General features: G+C 49.9%; 1 protein-coding gene across 1 annotated transcript in view; it reads right to left on the reverse strand.

Moving 5' to 3' along the window:
* Nucleotides 1-4,396: 4,396 nt before the first annotated feature.
* The window catches only part of LOC144128163 (1-acylglycerol-3-phosphate O-acyltransferase PNPLA3-like), a 68,899-nt gene continuing 52,390 nt past the window's right edge, over nt 4,397-20,905 (reverse strand). The window contains exons 2-8 of the mRNA XM_077661268.1: nt 16,284-16,516; nt 12,106-12,171; nt 10,120-10,269; nt 9,781-9,898; nt 8,014-8,193; nt 7,215-7,350; nt 4,397-5,983 (exon numbers count right to left, since the gene is read on the reverse strand). Of these exons, the coding sequence (XP_077517394.1) occupies nt 4,900-5,983; nt 7,215-7,350; nt 8,014-8,193; nt 9,781-9,898; nt 10,120-10,269; nt 12,106-12,171; nt 16,284-16,516 (1,967 nt within the window). The 3' untranslated portion in view covers nt 4,397-4,899. The remainder of the gene's footprint in view (nt 5,984-7,214; nt 7,351-8,013; nt 8,194-9,780; nt 9,899-10,119; nt 10,270-12,105; nt 12,172-16,283; nt 16,517-20,905) is intronic.

A 20,905-nucleotide genomic window follows, 5' to 3' on the forward strand; every position in this document is an offset into this window, starting at 1 on the left:
GACAAAGGATTATGCGGCCGCAAAGAGCGTCAGGCGGTGGACTGACGCGCAGATGGCTGACCGCGGTTTGTTGACACATTTGAACCGATGCGGGCAATCGGAAGGGGATGAGTAAATGAAGTGGTCGAAGCAGACATTTTCAAGCACCAACACATACTATGCGCACTCACACGAAGTTTTTCTGTCGTCCGACAGCTCGTTATCCACAACGAGATCGTGAAAAGCCTCTTGCAGCCGGGCACTAGCACGCCAGCAGCCGTCGCAATGAGAAAGGCCGAAAGACCAGCGATGGCGGAGTGGTCACGTGACTAAATATGGCGGTGACCCTGCAATCGCGCTGTAAAACTAGCGTGCCTGTCACGCCGTGACACCAGACGCCCCCGCGGCGGCTTTTCGCCTCGTCCTCCTTATGTCATCGCAAAAAAAAAAAGCTCAGGTGCGGCTTAGCATCATGCTGTTAACTATCGGTTCCAACCAACAATTAGACCACCACGCGCCGTCACGTGGCCCGACATTCTCCATTTTAGTGCGGTAGAGCTATTAGGCATATTTTCTGATCTCGGGCATACATATATGTACGTACAGTCTTCGTCAAAGGTATACAGTCCAAGGAGTCTGCCTCTGAGCCCTGCAACACGGCTCCTCTTGCATACTCAGGGACCCTAATCTCGCGAAGGCAGGAGGAACTTGCGTCCACCTTCCCAAGCGTATTACTGTGAAGTGTGCTAAGTAGACCAGCTGCACGGCTTGGAAGCAAACCCTTTGGGCTGTATATTTTTTACAAAGACTGTACGTCCCTGAAGCCTGCTTTGTGGCAGACAGCCCACCTGCACACCGAATTGTGGTCGACCTGCGAGGTGTGTAAGCTGGTGAAGGCCTTCAAGGTAAATGTCTTCAGAGTAAAAGCCTTTAGTCCAAAGGCCTTCATGTTAAATGCTTTCCGGCCTTTAGGTGAAGTGCCTTTAGCACGTAAGGACCTTAAAGGGGCCACGACAGTTAAGTGTCCACCGTAACTAGTGTTGCACGATATTCCGCGCTTAGCCGTGCTAAACAGTCCATTTTTTTGTCACCTGACACGAACTCTGGCATTTCTGTATGCTTTGGTGTGCTGCTTTACCGCCAGTACACCTACAGCTGCCACCTCGCGCGGAGGACAGCGGGGCTCGAGTTTGGAGTTGTTTTGCAAAAGATGCCTGCAGCCTGGGGAGCGTGTTTACCGGTGGCCGCTTATGCTATAAGCGTTACTGGCTGTGACCGAGGGTCAGGTACATAATATATGGGGTATAAGAACGGACAGGGAGAACATGTTACGTGAATGCATGTGCAAAGCCCCTTCTGAGAGATTTTTTTTCATGTTTTTATTCCATGTTGGTTGCATTTGTATCCATATGGTCCTAGCATACAAGTTTGCACAGTGGTTCTGTGCGTGTGCGGTGTGTTCTAGTTTGTGTTGAGTGCGAAATCCCATCAATCCCATGCATCGTTTGCTCGGTTCGATGACAGCGGAACTCCTGTAATTGCACTGCTATATATAAGCTTTACTTGGTGCGATAACCTACCAAAAGTCGAAAGATGCCAACGGTATAGACTTCCCGCATGTTTGCAAACAAACGAGGTGGCACTGCAGTCGCTAGCGGCCTCGCGGTAGGCAAGAGTACAGGTAGTGGCGTCGCGGAGAGGTGCTGAGCGCGGGTTTTCAAGGCTTGTAGGTGCGTTTTCAGTTTCTGCGAACCACAGCAATGGTTGATACTTTCAATTTAGTAATTTCTCGAAGTACAGGCGCTCGCATTGGCCACGTGGGGCGTATTCAGAGAAATAGTTTGCCGTTGTGTATTGTATATATGGTTAGTAGTAAACAGAGAGCGTTTCTGCCGTTGATTTATACGCAAGGCATTGAATAAGATAAGTTTTTCACACCCTGCACTTGCCGGAATGATTTTACTTCGGGACAGCAGTGAGGGGAAGCCCTGCGTTGTTCCGGCGGAGCAGATGTGCGCTCACCGTTGTTGACACACGTTTCGCGCCGCAGTGCGAAAAGTGGGGACAGCGTCGCGTCCCCAATCGCCTCTGTCCCGCTTAAGCGCTGTTTTTAGCCGCAAGATCACGCACCAGCCAGGCCGACTTCTCTCCTTTTTAAACTGGTCGATTTGGGCAAATTTTTTATTTATGGAATTATTTTCTTTCCCAGCCCTCGGGCCTTCTGTTTCGTGACGAAAAATTACAGGAAAATATTCAGTAGAAATTTATAAATTGCGCTTTTTATATGTGTGGTCGCCGAAAATTGTCTGGTAATTTCTTTTATTTCTTTGAGGTTTTCTTTGACTTCAGTGCCGCATTTCTGTGACCAAAGCGAAAGCGAAGAGGCCATAAACGAGGAAATAAACTTCATGAGGTTCGTTTTCTGACCTTTCACATTTTCTGCGATTGACATTACTCACCCCTTCGTAATATCGTAACGCATGAAAATAGAATGATTCTATTTGATGCAAACGATTCCTGAGACATTGAGGAGTGTATTAAATCTCTAGATTTTTTTCCCACACATGCAGTAGCTACGTTAGCTATTTTTGTAAGAAAGGTTTTCATGTAACTGTGCACGCATATGTACTCATCATACAAAAAGAAAATAGCGCCATTATAGAGAACAGGGCTTTGTGAACATGCTGGCATTTAAAAAATTTCGCGCTTTCTACTCAGTTATTTAAGAGCTTGGGGTGACTTGACGAGGGTGTTAATTATAATTACCCAAGAACTGCACCAGGTATAGCTAACAATAAAACGCATTACTAAAACTAGCGTAGCAATTAGATATTTGCACCAAATTTAGTTACATATGGCATGCATAAATAATGAAAACACTTTTCATAGCCGCGTTCCCTCTCAGTCTCGCCACGTGTCTGTTAGTAGCCCGCCTGTGGCTGCTTCTTTCGAAACAACCTACGCGATCATGTACGACCTCATTAAACATGACACATGCATGCATGATACAATGAAAAAGCATGTGGCTTTAGCAAACCTAATGTACGCTATTCTAAGCACGCCAACGTGACCGCGGACTGACACAACTTACCAGACTTCTTTCAGGTGAATGAACGCAGTAACTTGCATGCTATTAAGTACACTGAGTGGCAGTGCCGATCGACTCCCAGACTTCGCGCTTTACTACCGCAGCATTACTACCCTGTTAACCTAATGCGGTATTTATCTGCGAGAAACCTATCGAAGCTGATTTCAATTTCCTTTTATGCTGCTGCGCGGATCCAACAGCGACGCAGCTGGTCAATGCATATGCTGCTTCTGCCGTGCGCAGGCATGATGCAGCCGCCGGTAGCTGCGGCAGATGCGGTAGGCACGGGCAGGAGGAGCCTGTTTTGCCTACCATGCGAAAGTCGCTGCTGACATCAGCGCCACCGCATCTGCGTGACCTCCCGGGCTTTTGCAAACATTTAGTGCTGGCTCACGGAAGTACTATGCTGATGGTTTACATTTGGCCAGTGTCCACCCAAGGTCGGGCCATGCTCAGCAGCCACCCTCTGCTGGATGCGCCGTCAGCGACGCCGATTTGCTCACACGGTAGAACCTGACGAGGAGGGTTGTGCATGGCATCGCTGGTGAGCGCGAACGCTCTCCGGCCTTTGCGCCCCGTTGTAAATGCGGGCAACCGGGAGCCGAAGGACATCCCTGTTACCAAGTGAACCGCCGGCTGCCACGGGCATTCCGCAAAGTACGAGCTGTGAACTTGCCAGATATGCGAAAAACAAAACCCGGCTAACACTCCCCACACTTCCCCCAGGAAGGTGGGAAGAGGGGCCGAGCAAACGGCCTCCGCTACCGCGAAGCGTACGTCACAGCTACGCCTCGAAGGCGGGACATATCCGTCACGTGACGCGCACTCAACCCTGCCTGGGGCGGATACATCGCCCGTGTGAATACCGCTGAGCCACACATCCACTGCGTGAGCACCACTTTAAGCGGGGGACTCACACGGGCGATGTATGCCCCCTCTGTGGTTGCGAGCGCACATCACATATGACGTAATTATGTCACGCCTTCGAGAGGAGGCGCGGTTACGCATGTTTCGGCGGAGGGGAGGACAGATTGCTCGACCAGCACAAGCCTTCACCGCCTTGGCAAAACGTTTGCTCGCTAGTAGCAATGTTTTCTTCGCATGCATGTCAACTTTACAGGTCTCGATCTGCAGGATGACCGACAGCGTCGGCATCAAAATCACCTTGTTGCTTTTAGCTGGCGATTCATCGGGCAACAGCCCTTTCGGCTCTCCGATTCCCAGAGCACTAAAGGCATTCCGCCAGTCAGCAACATCACGTCATGCAAATCTTTGCCCCACTTAACACGTGTGAATATACCATTTTGGCCACTAAAGAAAACTGAAAAATGAAGACAAAAGCATTTTAATGTCGAGCTGTTTTATCCATTGTCATAATATTATACATGACAATAAATAAAATGAGATCTTTGATCCAGACAGCCTTTGCAAGGCATCTCCCTGGTACAAGGAACAGGAGCATGAAATGACAATTAGACAGCTTAATTACAGGAAGACAGCTGCAGGAAGTTGAGCAATAGCTATCACACCCTTGATCACCTTAAGTAACAATGCATGTCTTTGCATCATTTGTTGGCACAAACAATTCGTGGAGAAGCTACACAGTTTACAATATGGTACTGAGGTTCCCTACTGTACAGGAAAGGCAGGGGTTCCAACAATGAGCTCTTGCTGATGCACCGCTGCATAAATAAAAATGCACATAAGATTCTTTTGGTCCTTCAAGAGTATATAGCAAGTCGCAAACACCGTGGTGCACTGCCCCACATGCAGGACACCGTGCTAGGTATGGTACAGCTTGTAATATGGGATCCACAAGTGCTGCTTTGTCCTCAACGAGTTCCACAGTTGACAAATGCCACCGAGTTCTTCCTGCGTGGAGTCTTGCGCTCGCAGCTGGAAGACTGCCCAGATGTGGAAGGCGATGAGGAAACGTCACCGAACTCGGATGACGAATGCCATGCGTTCTCGGTGGTAGACGGCGATGACGCAGTTGACGAGCCCTCTTCAAACTGCGGCGGCTCTCCAATAGCAGTTGGCGTCCCCTCGTCCACCGGCGCCATTCTCAAAAGAGGCGGGGTCTGGCGCGAGGTTCCGGGCCCAGACGTGTCTACCGTGAGTCGCTTTTTGTGTGTTCCGTCGCCAGCTGTGAGAGACGCCCGCCTCGAACTGGGTGTCGTGTCGGTGACATTGAACAGCTCTGTGACTCGGACCCGATGCGTGGTCGCGTCCGTATAGTAGAAGGCCATGAGTGCGTCCTTCTGCTGCGTCACGTCCAGGATGTGCTCAAGCTTGTCGGCGTCCTCCTTGCGCTGGCAGCGCTCTATGCACTCCTTTTCCCAACTCAGTGCCTGGTTGGTCAGCGCAATGGCATCCACCGAGGCCTCTTCATCACGATCTTCGCTCAGGGTGCGCAGGGCCTCCACGACACTCTGCTTGCGGCAGCGTTCCACAGGTCCTCCAGCCACACCCTGCGGCCCTGTTGTGGTTCCCGACAGGTTCATGGTGAAACCGAAGTTCAGCGAGCTGACCACAGTGGTGTCCTCGCTTCCAGCGCGGCGAGGCCCCATCGCCAGTCCCGCGTACGATGACTTGCGCTGCTGCACACGCTGGCGTTGTTGTAGCCTTGGGTTCCCACGCACCAGGTCTTCGAGGCTTCGGCTGCGCAGGTCGTGCCGAAGCATGGGCGCGGGCACACGACGTGGCAGCTGGCCCGGGCCTGTAGGTGTCTTGGGTCGCGGCTCTGGCTCATCCGGACTGTAATTGAACTCGGTGATGTTCAGCTGGCAAGAGAAGCGTGCGCTGTACAGTGGGTGCTTGCTCTGCAGCTTGGAAGTGAAGTCACGCGCCACACCGAGGGTGCGCAACAGCCGCCGCCGAATCTCGCGACGAAGTTTGGGAAGTAGTTGCCACATCCTGCACATAAGGAACAGAAAAGTGGGCTAAGTACTCAACCAACCCCACAGAGTTCTTTACAAGAATTTAGAGTCACATGTGCTGCTGCTGGCCTTGCATGGCCCGAAACTTGCCATGACATGCAGGGTATATCATTCCAGAAAGAAATAGATCTTATATCTGGTATAGAAATGCGGTACTTGCACACTTTTCCTACAAAATCAGAATACAGATGTTACTTCAAAGATAGACTGTGCAATCAGGCGAAGCTGCCTCACACTTACAGAAATGTGCCCATTTACTAGCACAACTAGTGAAACTGTGGTCGCCAGTTTGACAGTTTAAAAATGGTGACATGATAGAGCCAAAGCTAATTCTTTTGTCTATTCAATAGTGCCAATTACAGCAATAAACTGCAGTTATAAGCATTTGCAGCTTCAACAAACAACAATGATATGTTTATGACTTGTTGGCAAAGTATGGCACAGTTCCTTACAATTTGAAACAGTAGAAAGTTTGGGCACTGAATTAGTGATTACTCCAAAATTATGTGTGACAAGCAGCATCTTTTCCCATTTTCTAATTTTCCTTTTGGCATACTACAATATCCCAATGTTATTTTCAACTTAAGTAGAAATATAACCGAAAAATGTGTGTTTTGTACAAATTTATTGTATCCTTTAATACTGAAGGGACCTGTACCTGAGTTTACTGCCTGGTACATCAATACATGTGTGCCACTGTGACCCCGTTTGCATACATGAGCATGAACCACACATCTTACTCTCTGATACCATACTATCTGCCATAGTTAAAAATGAATCGATGTGGTTCTCAAGCTAGTCTACCACCAGTGCAGTAAATGACACAAACAAACCCCCACTTACATTGGTCACTGTCAATTTGAAATCCAAAGAAACTGCCATAAGATTTGTATTTACTTGTGATGCCAGTTTTTTACAGCGAGAGCTGTTATTTCGACACCTTCTGTGACTGACGACGCGTGACCTGGTTCCACGCGGTTCAGGGCGAGGGTGGAGGTTAGGAAGGGAGGGAAACTCACAGCACTGGAGCACTCAGCTCTTCTAGCAGGGAGCAGGGGAAAGAAAGCACAATGAAATCTGGGAGGAGAGGGCAAGGTTATGTAGCACTGATTCCAGCAGAGATGGCGTTCGCAAATGTGATGCGAAGCCACGAGAAGCTATATAGCAGGCACATGCAGCCTTCACGTACACAAAGAAAAGACACTTACTTGCAAATGACAACAATTGTGATGTCAATGGGCAGCACATATGGAATAGTCAGTATGGACAGAAGCTTCATAGGACGATGTCTGAAGAGCCAGTTGATAACACCTTTGTTCAGCTGGTCGTTTGCATCCTGGATGGCTGCATACAGGCAAGAGAGAGATGATTGTGAATAGTTGCTGTTGCTTCTGGCATCTGCAGTGTAATTGGAGCGGTGACAAACTGCCTCGAAGAATAATCAAGGTATTTGCAAAAAGGCACTGTTCCATGCACTGAACCAAAATGCAGGTGCACAATGATAAAAACCAGTTTGTTTTTGAAAAAAAAACAATGTGCCTTGTGTGAGCATAGCAAGCAACACTAAATACCCCACTCATAGACAGTACTAACATTACAAGGTAAGAATTAACTAAGCAGTGAAGCCTTGCAATAATTTCAACCACAGCCTGAATGTTTAGTATGTAGTGAAACTGCAGTATTCTGTACGGTATTTTAAGATTTTGAAAACCGCATGATATCTATTCTGTCTTGAGAACATTATGAACATTCTATTGATGGCAACATTAAGACTGTTTCACTCTTGTATATATTACTACTTATATTCCTCGAGTTGTTTTGTTTACAAGTTGTTTGTTTATTTGTAAGATTGACACTACTGCAGCACTATAGTTACCAGTAATGTCTATAGCACTGTCGGCATCAGAGCACTTGAGAACTTATCTAAAGCAATGAAAAAGCAACAATTAAAGCTCCAATGAAAGCTCCAGAGGGATGTGAAGTTTAAAAGACTGCTACTATTCTCACCTCTGACAACTGTTTCTGGCAAACTGTCTGTAAGAGCCAGCTCCTGTCGCTTCTTGCAGCTGGAGCAGTTGTCGTATGGATGCTCAGCATCCGAGTCCGCACTCAGCTCAGGGCTTGCTTCAGGAGCAGCCATCACAAAGCTGGACTGCACTGCCAGGCAGCTCGTGCATGAGATCATGTCTGAAACAACACACAACATCACAGCTCAGGAAACTTGCATGTTATGTTGCTGTCGGAGCTTGTTAAAAGCAGAGCATACTTTCTCTGGGTAGCCAAAGCTTGTCACCTTGACTATACACTCTGTGAGCTCGATCACAGCAGCTACGAAAGTTTAGGTTCAAGTGGCCAATATCCTTTGTGTAAATATATAAAAACTTTGAGTCATCCCTAACCTCTTGCGAAAGTCCTGCCATGCACAAGTTGGCTTAGAGTAGTGTTTGGATCAATTTATTCCAAACATTTCCTATACTGCGTATGTGCCTTTGTGTTGCTTTGCATTTAGCACTACATTGGAAATGAAAAACAAGGTAAAAAAAGTGAATATAACTGCACCAAGTGGGGCTACTCTGTTCCTCTGTTTACTGGGCGTCATTTCAAGGTGAGTCATTGTTAAGCTGCCAGCACTTGGACAGCAAAGAAAAAATGTGGTGCGAGCCCACAGAGCAGCACCATCACAAAATGACGGAGCACATGTTTACCTGGTTGCAATTGCATCCAAGCGCTGGCTGTTGGCATTAAAAAGCAAAACACATCAGAATCATATGTAAATTAATAGCGCCCAGCTACATGGTATGCCCATATTGCACAGCACATCAAGCAGACCACACGTGTCACTTACGGCCCCGCCATCAGGCAACAGTTACAGCTTGTTAATTTAGCTGAGCCAGTCTGATAGTTGAATCAATGTAACCACATCTTAAAATGAAAATGAGAAAGACCGTGCATTCCTGCAGGCATTAGCATTCAATATCTGAACGGTGGGCACCGCAGCTACTTCCATGTCAAGATTGTTGCAGCTTTTTTCAGCGCCTTATCTCAAAAGTTCTTTGTCAGCTTAAAGGGGCTCTGAAACACCTTCTGAGGAGAGTACTCAAAAACTACACTGTGTTCTTATGAACACCTAAGCCAAATAATACACTTCTACATACAGCGGAGAACCCAAAATCGCGCGCGATAATTGACTACTCCTTTCCGGCGAGCTTTTCATACTCGCACCCTGCTCCGTCTCCCGCGTTCGCATATTTCTGTTAATAGATGGCTATCGGTTATATTCTTTCGTCATCACGCAGCTACCATGGCCGCAGTCAGTCAACCACGTCGTCCCGCAAAGTCAGGAAGCTCCCCCCCCACCCCGGGGGAATTTGTGCGCGTCTGCAGCCAGAGGTGGGGCCAAGTGGGTAGGGCAATAGGAAATATATGGGTCTGGGTGGGGCCGGCGGAGGAGCGCACACTTTTCAGTGCGCAAAACGTAACAACAGGAGAAGGAAAGGCAAGAAAACGCTGAAGTTCAAAATTTTACTACAGATAACTCAGTTTCTAACAAATGCATTAAAAAATTCTTGCGGCATGATACTGGTGAAGCAGCGCCCTTTAACATCTCAGGCATCTCGAAACTTTATTGAGAGCCCCTTTCAGAGCCCTTTTGAAGTATTACAACAGTGTACTGAGAAGTCTGTGCAAAATCTGTGCAGAAAGTGCTTCTTTGTCTGCAACCACATGCAAGCAAGCAACCAGCCCAGTCCCACATAATGATTTCAGTGGCCTTACTGTGCTTCTGGAGGAAGCGAACAGCATCATCAAAGCCCTGCTGACACATCCGGCTGAGGATCTCTGGGTCAGGGGGGAAGAAGATGCGAGCTGCTCTGTACAGGTTTCCAGGGCAAATCTATAAAAGAAAGAAGAAAACTAGGGATGAATTTCAGTATTGGAAATTTGGTATGACCCAGAAAACATGTTTCGAGTTTTCGGCTCAAAGAAAGTCGGACCTTGAGGCACAGCATTCTGAATGTGACAATTTCGCCTTAATATATACAGATACACAATTTGGAAAATATATGCTGCACGCTATCATGAAGTGAGCACTAAGCTCTGGGTCAAGGCACTTACCGAGATGCTAGTGTTGCTGAAGTTGATCTGGGTAAGGTTGTAGGTGTCATCAATGGGACAGATGTCACTGTCGCCTGCGAACGGGGACACAGTCACTGTGTTCTCATCCAACGAAGGCTGATTGTCGCTGAAGCCGCCGTCCATGTACGACTGCAACGAGAAGATAAATCATACAAGCCATGCACAATGAGACAGCATATATGAAGGTATATCACTGTCAAACTCTGGGTACTGAGAAAGGTAAACAGAGGAGGGAAGTTGAATAGTCACTCGCTCAAGCAGCTTAGCAGTAGCGGGAGCAAGCTTTCTCCCTAATACCAAGAACCACTCGGGATGCACTCCTTGCTCCTCTTCCCTCTGTTCCTTCTTGTATGTGCTAATCTCTGTACAGTTGACTAGTGCAAATAAACAGGCAGCCTGAAAGGGAAAGCCACTGAGAGAGTATAGTATAGTTTTTTTAAAAGTCCTGCGTGCGTGGCCCCGCCGCCAGAACGAGTATTACGCGCAGTTTTGCTTTATTAGTGCGGCTCAGTCATTACTTGCTGCTGTGAACTGTCACAGTGGCTAACATTCAGAAGAAATAACAGGAGTATTATGATAGGGGTGAGCAAATATTCGAATATGATTCAAATGTTTGTCGTGCGATTCATATTCAATTCGAGACATGGCTAATCAGAAATCATCCAGTATTCAGCAGCGACGGAATGCCAACGACTTTCAAAGAAATCCGAAAGTGGAAAAACCGCAATATAATCCGAGTATCGGGTTTAAAGTGTTAGAAAAAACAGTGCAAAGGCGCCATTTTTGCTTTCTTCTCCATCGTTTATCGCGTGGATGGGTGACACTACAAGGCTTGGATCTCATACGAAATTCCGCAAGTAGGTCACCCATGTACTGCATTTGACAAAAACAAATGGCCGACCCCCCCCGCTTCGAGCAATCACAGCGCGAAAGGTCGCGGTTTTTTATCCTTTCTAACGCCCACATGCATCACAATTGTGGCACAACTTTTCTAGCGCGAGCTCCGTCGTGTCGTTTTGGTCAACTGTGACACGAGGGAAAGCCCACTTGTAGAATTTCACATGACGCTCTCGAACAGGCGCCAAGTCGCGGTGTCACAGGCACAGCAAGCGATCGAGTGGACACACTCCACACTGGATGGTGCACTGCAGCCCATCCACCTCTGTCGAGCGCGTAACGGCAGGCGTGACGATGATAGGATCCGAGGAGACTTGTCGCTAGGCCAGAAAGTAGCCTGGCCGCATAGTTTCGCTTTCTGATCTTCGCCGCCAGTCCGTGCGGAAGGCGGCTGTCATCTTGGATCCGCATTCGCTAGCCGTCCGACCAAAGCCGCACGCCACTCTCAGACGCCGAATGGCGCATCGCTGCTCATTGCTTTTTCATTGCAGAAGCATGCATGCCTCGCCTTCCCGACGCCACTGTGCGTTCCCCTCAATTACGTTGGCATTTTGTTCTTCGAGCAAGCCGAAGCTGTGCGCTTTTCACGAGCTCTCCGCCATTTGTGCGACGAAGCGTCCTCACAAGGCTTCACCGCATTTTCGAGTTTTTTTTTTTTTTTGGGGGGGGGGGGGGCAAGGGGGGGCGGTTATTGTTTGATAACTCGATTTTCGAATAATTCAGGCATTTCTTCCGGTACCAAGAAGTTCGAATTATGTCGTTTCGCTACCTATCATGTTTTATTTTAGTTGCCATGTAGTCAAGCGTCAGCTCATGAATTTCATTTTGTCACTCATTTTACATGACCGAGTCGCCGCGGTGGCTCAGATGCAGGTTAAATCCCGGCCACAACGGTTGCATCTCCGTCGAAATGCTACAGGCCCGTGTCCTGTGCGTTGTCAGTGCACATTGGAGAACCTGCACGTCGTCAGGTTCTCTCTAACGTGCACTCGTGCACGTTAGTGACAGCCTGACAACGTGCAATCGCAGCAAATTACGGTTCGTAAAAGGCAGGATCCTTCTACTCACCACTCCATTAATTTTCGGAGGCCTCAGTCCAGAGTAGAAGGGTATGAAACAGCTGCACTTCAGAGCCTGCAAAAATGAGAACAGAATGGAGGTTGCTGAAGCAACGCTGGCTCATGCACACAACACTGACACTTCACAGTAGATTTACGGAGCCCCATATAAGGCAATCACACACTTAAAACATCTTTATAAAATTTATAAGATATCTTATAATATATATAATAACATTATTACAATATATCTTAACAAAATTTATAATATATCAATACTATATTAAGATTAATCATATATATCAGGCAAAAAGATAAAGTTTAGAGCTGTTAGCGGCCTCCTGGCGCAAGCAGGCATTCTCTTTCACAGTTTGGCAAGAATACATTCAGACAACACTCGTACAATGCACCACTTTTCACACTCGCTTAGCTCAAGTTACACCTACGGGGCAGCACGGTGTGCAGGCCGAATTAATTGTTAAGATGAAGTTTTCTACCGCAACAAGCCAATATTTTGCCGAAGTTATACTGAGACACGTTTCCAATTACTACACACCAAAAACGAACACAGAGAGCCACCTATTTCGTTGCAGAGCGCAAAATTTCCGAAAAGGCGCTTTCGGTCTAAAAATGTCTCGTATTTCCTAGCATTGAACAATGCCCACAAGATGTCATAGGCCGGAATAAAAGTTCCTTGCAATTCATGCAGCTGCTCTTGCGAGATCTTGAGCGCATTTAAACTGAGGCGCTTGGAACATGGCGTTCATGCAGATCACCGCGCCGGTGAAACATGACGGTCGATATATACTAAAGAGATCTACCTTAGCGCGATCCGCTATACCCCATGCAGCTGGGCAGTGGCAGGTGTCCGCCCAGGCGAGGCCATCAGCGCATGCGCAGCTGAGGCCTAGAGGAACAAGTTAGCGGATCGCGCTGTGGTAAATCCCTTCACTGAGTGATTACTGCCGCTGTCGCAGCGGCAGAATAGAGATGAGATTCGATGCAGCTGCGCGACTTCGAAGGTTGCGGATCTATTTGGTGATATGACAGAAAAGATGAGCAACTCAGCTATAGGGTTCCACACGGCGGACGTTACGAAAGCGACGGAAAAACAAATTATACAAAGAATCGAAGGGCGCCTCAACGGATAAAAAGTTCGAATAATGTGAACCACCACAAAGACAGACTTGTAGCGCAAGCTCTGTCGCTGTTGTTGCCTCAAAAACGATGGCTCTGTCGGAACGAGCATAACATTCGTCGTCGCTGCACGGAATTCGTCCCATTTTCGCCATTCCGGAGGTGGAGACAACCGCCGGCGTTACGCAAATGACGCCAATGACGCAACAATACCCCATTATCATGAGCCCATGAAAGACAAAAAAAGATAGCAAAGTACTACAACTTCCTACAATCTTCTTCTACGCTGCGCACCGAGAGGGGAGCTTCTTTTTTTGTGATCTTCGTTTTTTTTTTATTTCGTGCGTCGACAGTGGCGACAGCCAGATTGCTCCATTCCTCCAAGTGGGGGAGACGACGGCGAAGTGAGAGAGGCGGAGGGTTACACCGCTTTTTATTTTGTTCTTAGGACTTACCATTACTTCGCGTGTTTCGTCCCTTCAAACGTGAACCACCAGCTCCGAAGTTCTACTAATGTGCTTGTGACTACTACTTCGGGGCAGCGCAGGGGAGAGCTATAGCCGGCTCCGCTCCGCTTCCTTCCACACTTCGTTCGGCTCGGTGAAGAGGGCTACGCGTAACTATCAAGTTCTAATCACCGTCCTCACCTTGAAACGAGGAAATCGAGAAACAATGCCTAATTCCGTGGGGCACGGCGGCAGACCTGCCAAGCGGGATTTGCACCAACGTCACGAATTCACCACTTAACCTACAACGTACGGCAGTACGATCGCCACTCGTCCCAACGACGCACCTCAAACGCGGAACGGAATTTCTTTTCAATGTATCCGCGATCCTCGGGGCGGGCAACTGGCAACAGAGAGACAAGAAAATGAAGGACGACCTTCGCGGCTCAATAAGAAGAAAATAAGTGCCTTGCGCAATGTTCCAACGCCTGCGGCGCACGGCGCGATTGCCGTATACGCAAGGCATCCTTTCCAGGCCGTGATGGAGGCAGAATGCACACTCAACGCGTGGCTGCTCGATCTATGCGAACGGAGGCAGTCGTCTGGAAGGAGCAGGCCGATTCGGGGAACGGAGAGTCGAATGTGTAAAAGACGCAGACGCCAGACCTGAACTGAAACGCTTTCTTTCATATGGATGACTGCATCTAGCGTGGGGGGATCTTGTGGATAAATGGCATCGTGTATGTCACAATCTAAAATTTCCGCATCCGCCTGGTCACCAATGAGCTTTGTTATATAAACAGGCATTATTGTATGGTGAGCGGAACATTTTTTCCCATGCTTATAGCAAGAATCTCAATAAGGGCGAGGACATGATTAGAACACTGACTGACTGCCCCAATCCAGTCACTCTGAACAAATGGTGTCCCGACATACACGATGCGGCTTGCGCCTTATGCAGGGAACCAGTCGCGATGTTTCACATGAGTCATGACATGTCATGGCCAAAGAAAATTAAACTTGGAAGAAACACTTGGCTCAACATGTATGAGCGCTGGGAGGTCACCCTGCGGAGCGAGGACTCCGCTGTCCAGAGGAACCTGGACGAGCAGCGCTTCAGGCCATTGGGCCCACGGATTGAGACCAAGGAACTTTTAAGCTGTCAATAAATGCGTTTCCTGCTCCTTATCCTAGTAGGTGGTCCGACCCATCAGCGGTCCCGTGTCACCAGTTGCACTCAAGTAGAGAGAAGGCAGAAATATGTGTCAAGAGCCTTCATGTTTTTTATCTGTTTTTTTTTCCACACCAGCTTTGGCGGAAAGCGAAAAGTTGTCTTCAGCGCTTATGGGCGTCCTCTACAAAAGAAAAAACTTCCTGAGCGCATGTTTCTTCCTCCACGACTAGGGCACGGGAACCGTTACTATAGGCGAAATTTCCATCGTAGTCGGGCCTCCGAAAGTATGTAGCAGCCTCCAAGTGATAAATAAAACGCGTAAACAAAGCATATATATGCAAGTCCTCATGACCCATGCTAGAACCGCATTGTTCGCCCACGGGTGACAGACCCTATCCTTCTGGCATGCAGAGAGATTACGGAACCCTGCGGGGTACTTCGCATTATGCTCCCCACAACGGCGTCCCCCGGTCGCTTTATCTCGTAAGCTGCTCTCCCGCCTTATCGCGCAATATCGCCGGCGGTGATATAGCACGTTGCGTTTTCGTGACTAAAGGCTGGGCGCATTCCTGCCCCCGATTTCCGCGCTCGACTCGTTTTCTGGGCGCCCCGATCACAATGCGCTATCCGCTATCGGACTTTGTGCAAGCACTCTCACGCTGTACAGAGTATCGCGCGTGGCTGTTACTGCTAGCCGCAGAGTTTGCGGATGCTTACATTGCTGGTCAACATATATATATATATATATATATATATATATATATATATATATATATATATATATATATATATATATATATATATATATATATATATATATATATATATATATATATATATATATATATTATGCCGCAAGGTCAACCGCTAAGGGCAGCAAGCTTTTTTTTTTCTTTTCTGCGCTAGGTATCGCTTATCAGCAATTTTTCACCCTTTCTCCAGGTGACCACAACCGAAGGTTTCGCAGCACCACTCTAGGCCCTTACATACTTCAACTTTTCAATTTTTCAACTGACATATCTCTTGGTATACCTGCGAGCTTTTCAGACATTTATCACTGGCATTTTCATGCAGTTGAGTGCGTTTCTTCTTTCCTTTGATTTCTAGAATCAGTTATGAGTTTCGTGAACTCGTTATTCCTGCATTGTCACTGCAGTTTTTCGCGTTTTATGTTGCTATGCTAAGTGTTTTTTTTTTTGTAATTTGTGCCCCCGGGGAGCTGGGAACCAGTCAAGCTAAATTGTCAGCTTTTTTTAGAGTGAACTAACGGTTACTGTAATTATTATTATTATTATAAGTATCACTACTGATTGATTAACTGATTGATTGATTGCGGCATCCGCGGAAAACGGACTCGACCAGACTGCAGTTCCGTGTCGAACGCCGCTATAAGGGCCCCACCACTGCGCGCGTGTCCATGCGTGCACCCACCTCGACGAGGTGCTCCCGCGACTCGAACTGCGAGAGGAGCACGTTTCTGCCGTCCGAGACGCGCGTGAGGGAGACGTGGAGGCGACCGCTGGCCAGCTTGTGCGCGTTGTCCGGCAGCAGCCTGCACAGGCCGTCGTGGATGATGCCGTTGATGTCGAAGCCCGGGTGCAGGGGCCCCAGGGCGCGCTGCCGGGCGCGGACCGCCACGCGCAGCACGTACGTGGTCGTCTCGCCTGCACGTGTGACGGAGGAGGATTATGTATAGCTGCACATATACTGTACTCTTTCACAGAGCCAGAAATGAAACAACACAAGGTTACAAGGCAGCAACAACATGGACGGGACACTTGAGCGCCGCCTTAAGTGCATGGACGCGATAGCCCATGTGTGCAGCACTGATGGGCATTCTCCACTTTGCACTCACAGATCCCTGGGAGTCTTCACAACCCTCCTGGCGCAATGGTTAAGCGGTGCGCCACTGCCCTGTGTTGGCAGGTGCTGCTGCCACCGGTGGGGCATGTGCGACACAAGTTGCTATTCCCGAGCAACCTGCCAGGGTGGTTAGTTTGCTCACGATCCGCCGGGTAGGTTGTGAAGACCCCACAAGGCGCCGGGACCTAACTTGCCCACCTAGGTTAACTTCTCCGGGGGTGGATACCTGAGCCACCCTACGTCACGCAATTTATCGCTCATGACGCCGACACCGGATTTTCTGCGTAACGGGGCCTTTAACGCCATGGCGTTAAATGATAGTCTCGCTTCCCATTGAAGGTAGAAATGAAAGCGACCGCTGAATGCAGCTGCAGGTGCAATGACACCGTATGAGTAACTCCCAACCTGACCTGACGAAGACGGCGCGAAACAGACAAAAGCATCGCGTATGTGCAGCGTTTATTACTGCTACTGTGCACGATTCCATATCCAGGTGCAGGTGCATCGCAGTCCTTTTCAAAGCACATGCAAGGCGCAACTCCCGCGCACACCCTTATCACACACCTCTACGCGGAAGCCGCGCTACACTGATACACTGGCACCGCTCGGCATACGCGATTCACGCGAAGCGGCGCCACGTGCTCTCAGCTGGAGCTCTGGGAAAAGCCAATTAGGTGGCGTGACCCGAATCCGATAGACGCTCGCCGGGAGGAGGGGGGCTGCACCGCACGTTCCCGGAGCCGCCGGTGAACTTCCGCGCTCGGATCGAACCCGCGGGGGCAGTGCTGACAGCGCGGTCACTGAGCCAATCAAGCCACTTCAGCCTAAGGGCCAGTACTGTACGGTACACGTCATCGCCGAAGCGGGCGGAGCCGTGAGGAGTTACATAAAGGGTCGCGTGCTCGGCTGAGGAGCCGCGGCTGATAGGGGGACAGGAGTTGTGTCACAATCGTAATCGCACGCCGCATATGCGCAGCGCTATAGACCAGTGAATGGAAAGGCAGGAAACAGCGTTGCAATAACGGAGACAGAGCTGAACCCCAGCGGACCGAGTGCAACGATTTATTGGCGAATGGCACCGAGTTGCGCTCCGCCTTCAATTTCGACCTTTCTATGAATAGCTGAACCTCGTTAAAACGAAGGGGCCCGGCGATTACTTCGTTGTAGCCAGTGTTGACCGAGCTTCCAAAGGGAATCGTCATTCCTTCGCTATATCCGTTATTTCGTTGTAAACCGTTTCGTTAATACGAGGTCCTATACCTCGTTACGGCGGCGTAAGGCGCATTGTCTACGGTATGAACTGCAGGGGGGGGTGTCTTCATAGGTATGTAGGACCAAACTAAGCGTGAGCGACAATGTTACGGTATGTTTTGTCACTTAGAGAGACTGCGTCCTCCTCCCATGGCTGATTACAGCGCTCACGCGCTTCCCTGCAGGCGAGGCGCTGGGACTGCTCGCAAATATGGCAGCGTTTGCGCCAGAATGGCAGACGGATTGCCCAGGAACAATAAAGTCTGTCGGGTAAACTGGCCAAAGCGCCTGTCAACTCTTCGAGAGAGAACACGGGAAGGTGAAAAAAAGGCAGGGGCCCTGAGTGACGCCACCCTCTGACACCGGCTTTGTCACTAAATAAAATAAAATAAAAATGATTTCACTGAACACCGCCTGTCCAGTGGCCTCTTCATCGCCATATGTCATATAGATATCAGCTGGGAATGCGTTGGCTGCGCGTCAACTTCAATGCAGCATTCACAGACTGCACTCGGGAGTCAAGCCATCGCATTCGTGGAACTCAGCCGCCCGCGCAAGCGAGCTCTGCTTGGATCAGCACAGTTAGCCGCAACAGATACTGAGAAAAGACCGACGCCAGGCAACTACAGCCAGACACCCGCGAAGGGCACGACGAGGGTGACACTTCGCCCTCCCCCTTCCTTCCTCGCACGTGCCAGCCTTTTCGAGAGGCCACTCGTGGGTTGAACACCCACTCCAGGCGCCCAGTGCCGCCCGCGACGGGCAGTGCGCGGGGAAATGACGGCCGAGGTGACGGCGGCGCAATCGCCAGCGCTATCGCTTCCTTGGCGCTCGCGGGTCGCCTCGGCTATCTCTTCTCACCCGCATTGCACCCATCTCCCAGTGTTGTGGCACGCGCGCGTCACCGCTCCACTTATCGCCAGAGAGAGCGTCGCGCGAGACTGGCAGGCGCCGGCCTCCAGACGCCTTTCCCGTCTGCTGCGCTGCCCTCGTGAGCGCGGCTCCGTCTGCCGCACGGGCGGTCGTGCAGAGGAGCCGGCGGCGCTGTACCAGCCCCCCGTGCAATGCTCACGTATTCCACGCACAAAAAGGCAACTGTAGTGGATTGGAGCCGCTTTTATTTCCCCCTGGAGTTCTCCGCCTCGCTGGCAGACGTGGTCAGCCACACGAGGGCTCGCCTTCGTGCCTGGAGGGAGTGGTCGGTGTGCATGTGGAACGAAGTGTCGCGGGCTGTGTTCCGCAACTGCCGGTCCCCAGTGCAACGTTGATTTTAAAGAACGGTGACCAGGTCGTCCGCACCCTCATCCGCTTTAATTCAAGCGCACGCGGCGAGGTGAGGGTGAGGCAGGAAGTCATGAATACCCGCATGCCCTCTCCGCGGTCGCCGCAACCGCATGTTTCAGCGTTGCGCAATGTAAACCCAGTATTAATTCAGTTCAAAAAGCACGTTCGCGACTTGTATCAAACGTTTATCATTACTCAGTAATGTAGGCATGCGTCGGCAGTATGAAAAAGTTACTCGTACAACAAAACAGCTGACAGTGCGGGCGGGGCGAAAGAAAAAGAAGTTCCGCCTTACGGGTATGACGTGATAGCGTAATGGGGTGATTCCCCAGTATGAAGAAGGTCATTCTCTACTTTACATTCTAACTTAGATCCCTGGTAGTCCTCATATCCCTCCTGGCGCAGCGGTTTAGCGATACGCCCCTGCCCTGTGATGGCAGGTGCTCCCAGCGGTGGGCCTTGTGCGATCCAGGATGCTCTTCCCGAGCGACCAATCGTTAACTGCCACCTGACACGGCGGGCAGTTTGCTCACTATCCCGTGTGCAGGTTGTGATGACGTCGCAAGGTCACGTGACCTAGGTGGCTCTGTGGGGAACACCTGCCAGAGCCACGATCGTGATTTTTCGCTCGCAACGCCGACACCGGATTTCCTGGAGGACGAGGCCTCTAACGCGACAGCGTTAGAACAGCGAATCGATGCACAAGGAGAGAGTAGTAAGGTTTTGAACGCGAGAGTGAGGGACAAAGAGCAAAAGTAATGAGGGCACTTGGCCATCTCTGCTCGCTGACTTCCAAAAAGCATGTCCAGCACGCCAGCGTAGTCTCATTGCAGACATTCAGCATAGCGCGAACCGGTTTCCCCAGGCGCCGGCTGCGCATGCGCAGATGGCTCCGAGAGGCGCTCGCTTGCAACTGCGCAGGCGAAACGGCCTCCGCGGAAGCGGATCACGCGATAGCAGATCGCGCTATGCTAAATCTTTATATATACGCACTCGCTCCGCTGAGGGCTGCGCTGTCCCGGGGGATAAAGAAGCTTGGATAGCCCAATCACGACCGCTTAGCCTTGTTCACTGGAAGGTGGTCGGCCTCCCACTGAACGCAGCGCTCCACACGAACTCTGACGATATAAAGCGCTAGACGGCTAGCTCAAGTCGCTCAAGTGCTTTTCTGCGAACCTTGAAGGAAACTGCGCGTAATTAACTCCAACTGTCACGGACCGATCAACTCTCGACGCCTTCATTGATGCTTCACTCATCGAAATCAAGATCGTGCCGGAGTCCGGTAGCGGCGCACAGCCCGCGAGTCTACGCCCACATCGATCTCCGAGCGCCAAGGCCAGACGGATGCGGAATAAGCAAGAGAAACAATGCCCGTTTCTCACTCGCTCTCTGCCCGGCACAGATCCAAGAAGGAATCGGAGTGACCGTGAACTGCACAGCCTCAGAGTGGTGTCTCGGCTCCCGCGATTTCCGCGCACGTCAGCCCTATAAACGGGTTTCCCTATATTTAGCCTCTCCGTAACGCAATCACGCCACCCGCAAGCGTCTGTCGGTCGGTCCGCGTCACCCTGCCGCGCTGCCACTGGTCCGTGCTGGAAGAACGGCCCGAGGTGGCTAGTAGAGCGCGCACCGAATGGGGGCATGCATGCATGCAT

This window comes from Amblyomma americanum, chromosome 4 (assembly GCF_052857255.1).
Source record: "Amblyomma americanum isolate KBUSLIRL-KWMA chromosome 4, ASM5285725v1, whole genome shotgun sequence".
NCBI classification, from domain to species: Eukaryota; Metazoa; Arthropoda; class Arachnida; order Ixodida; family Ixodidae; genus Amblyomma; species Amblyomma americanum.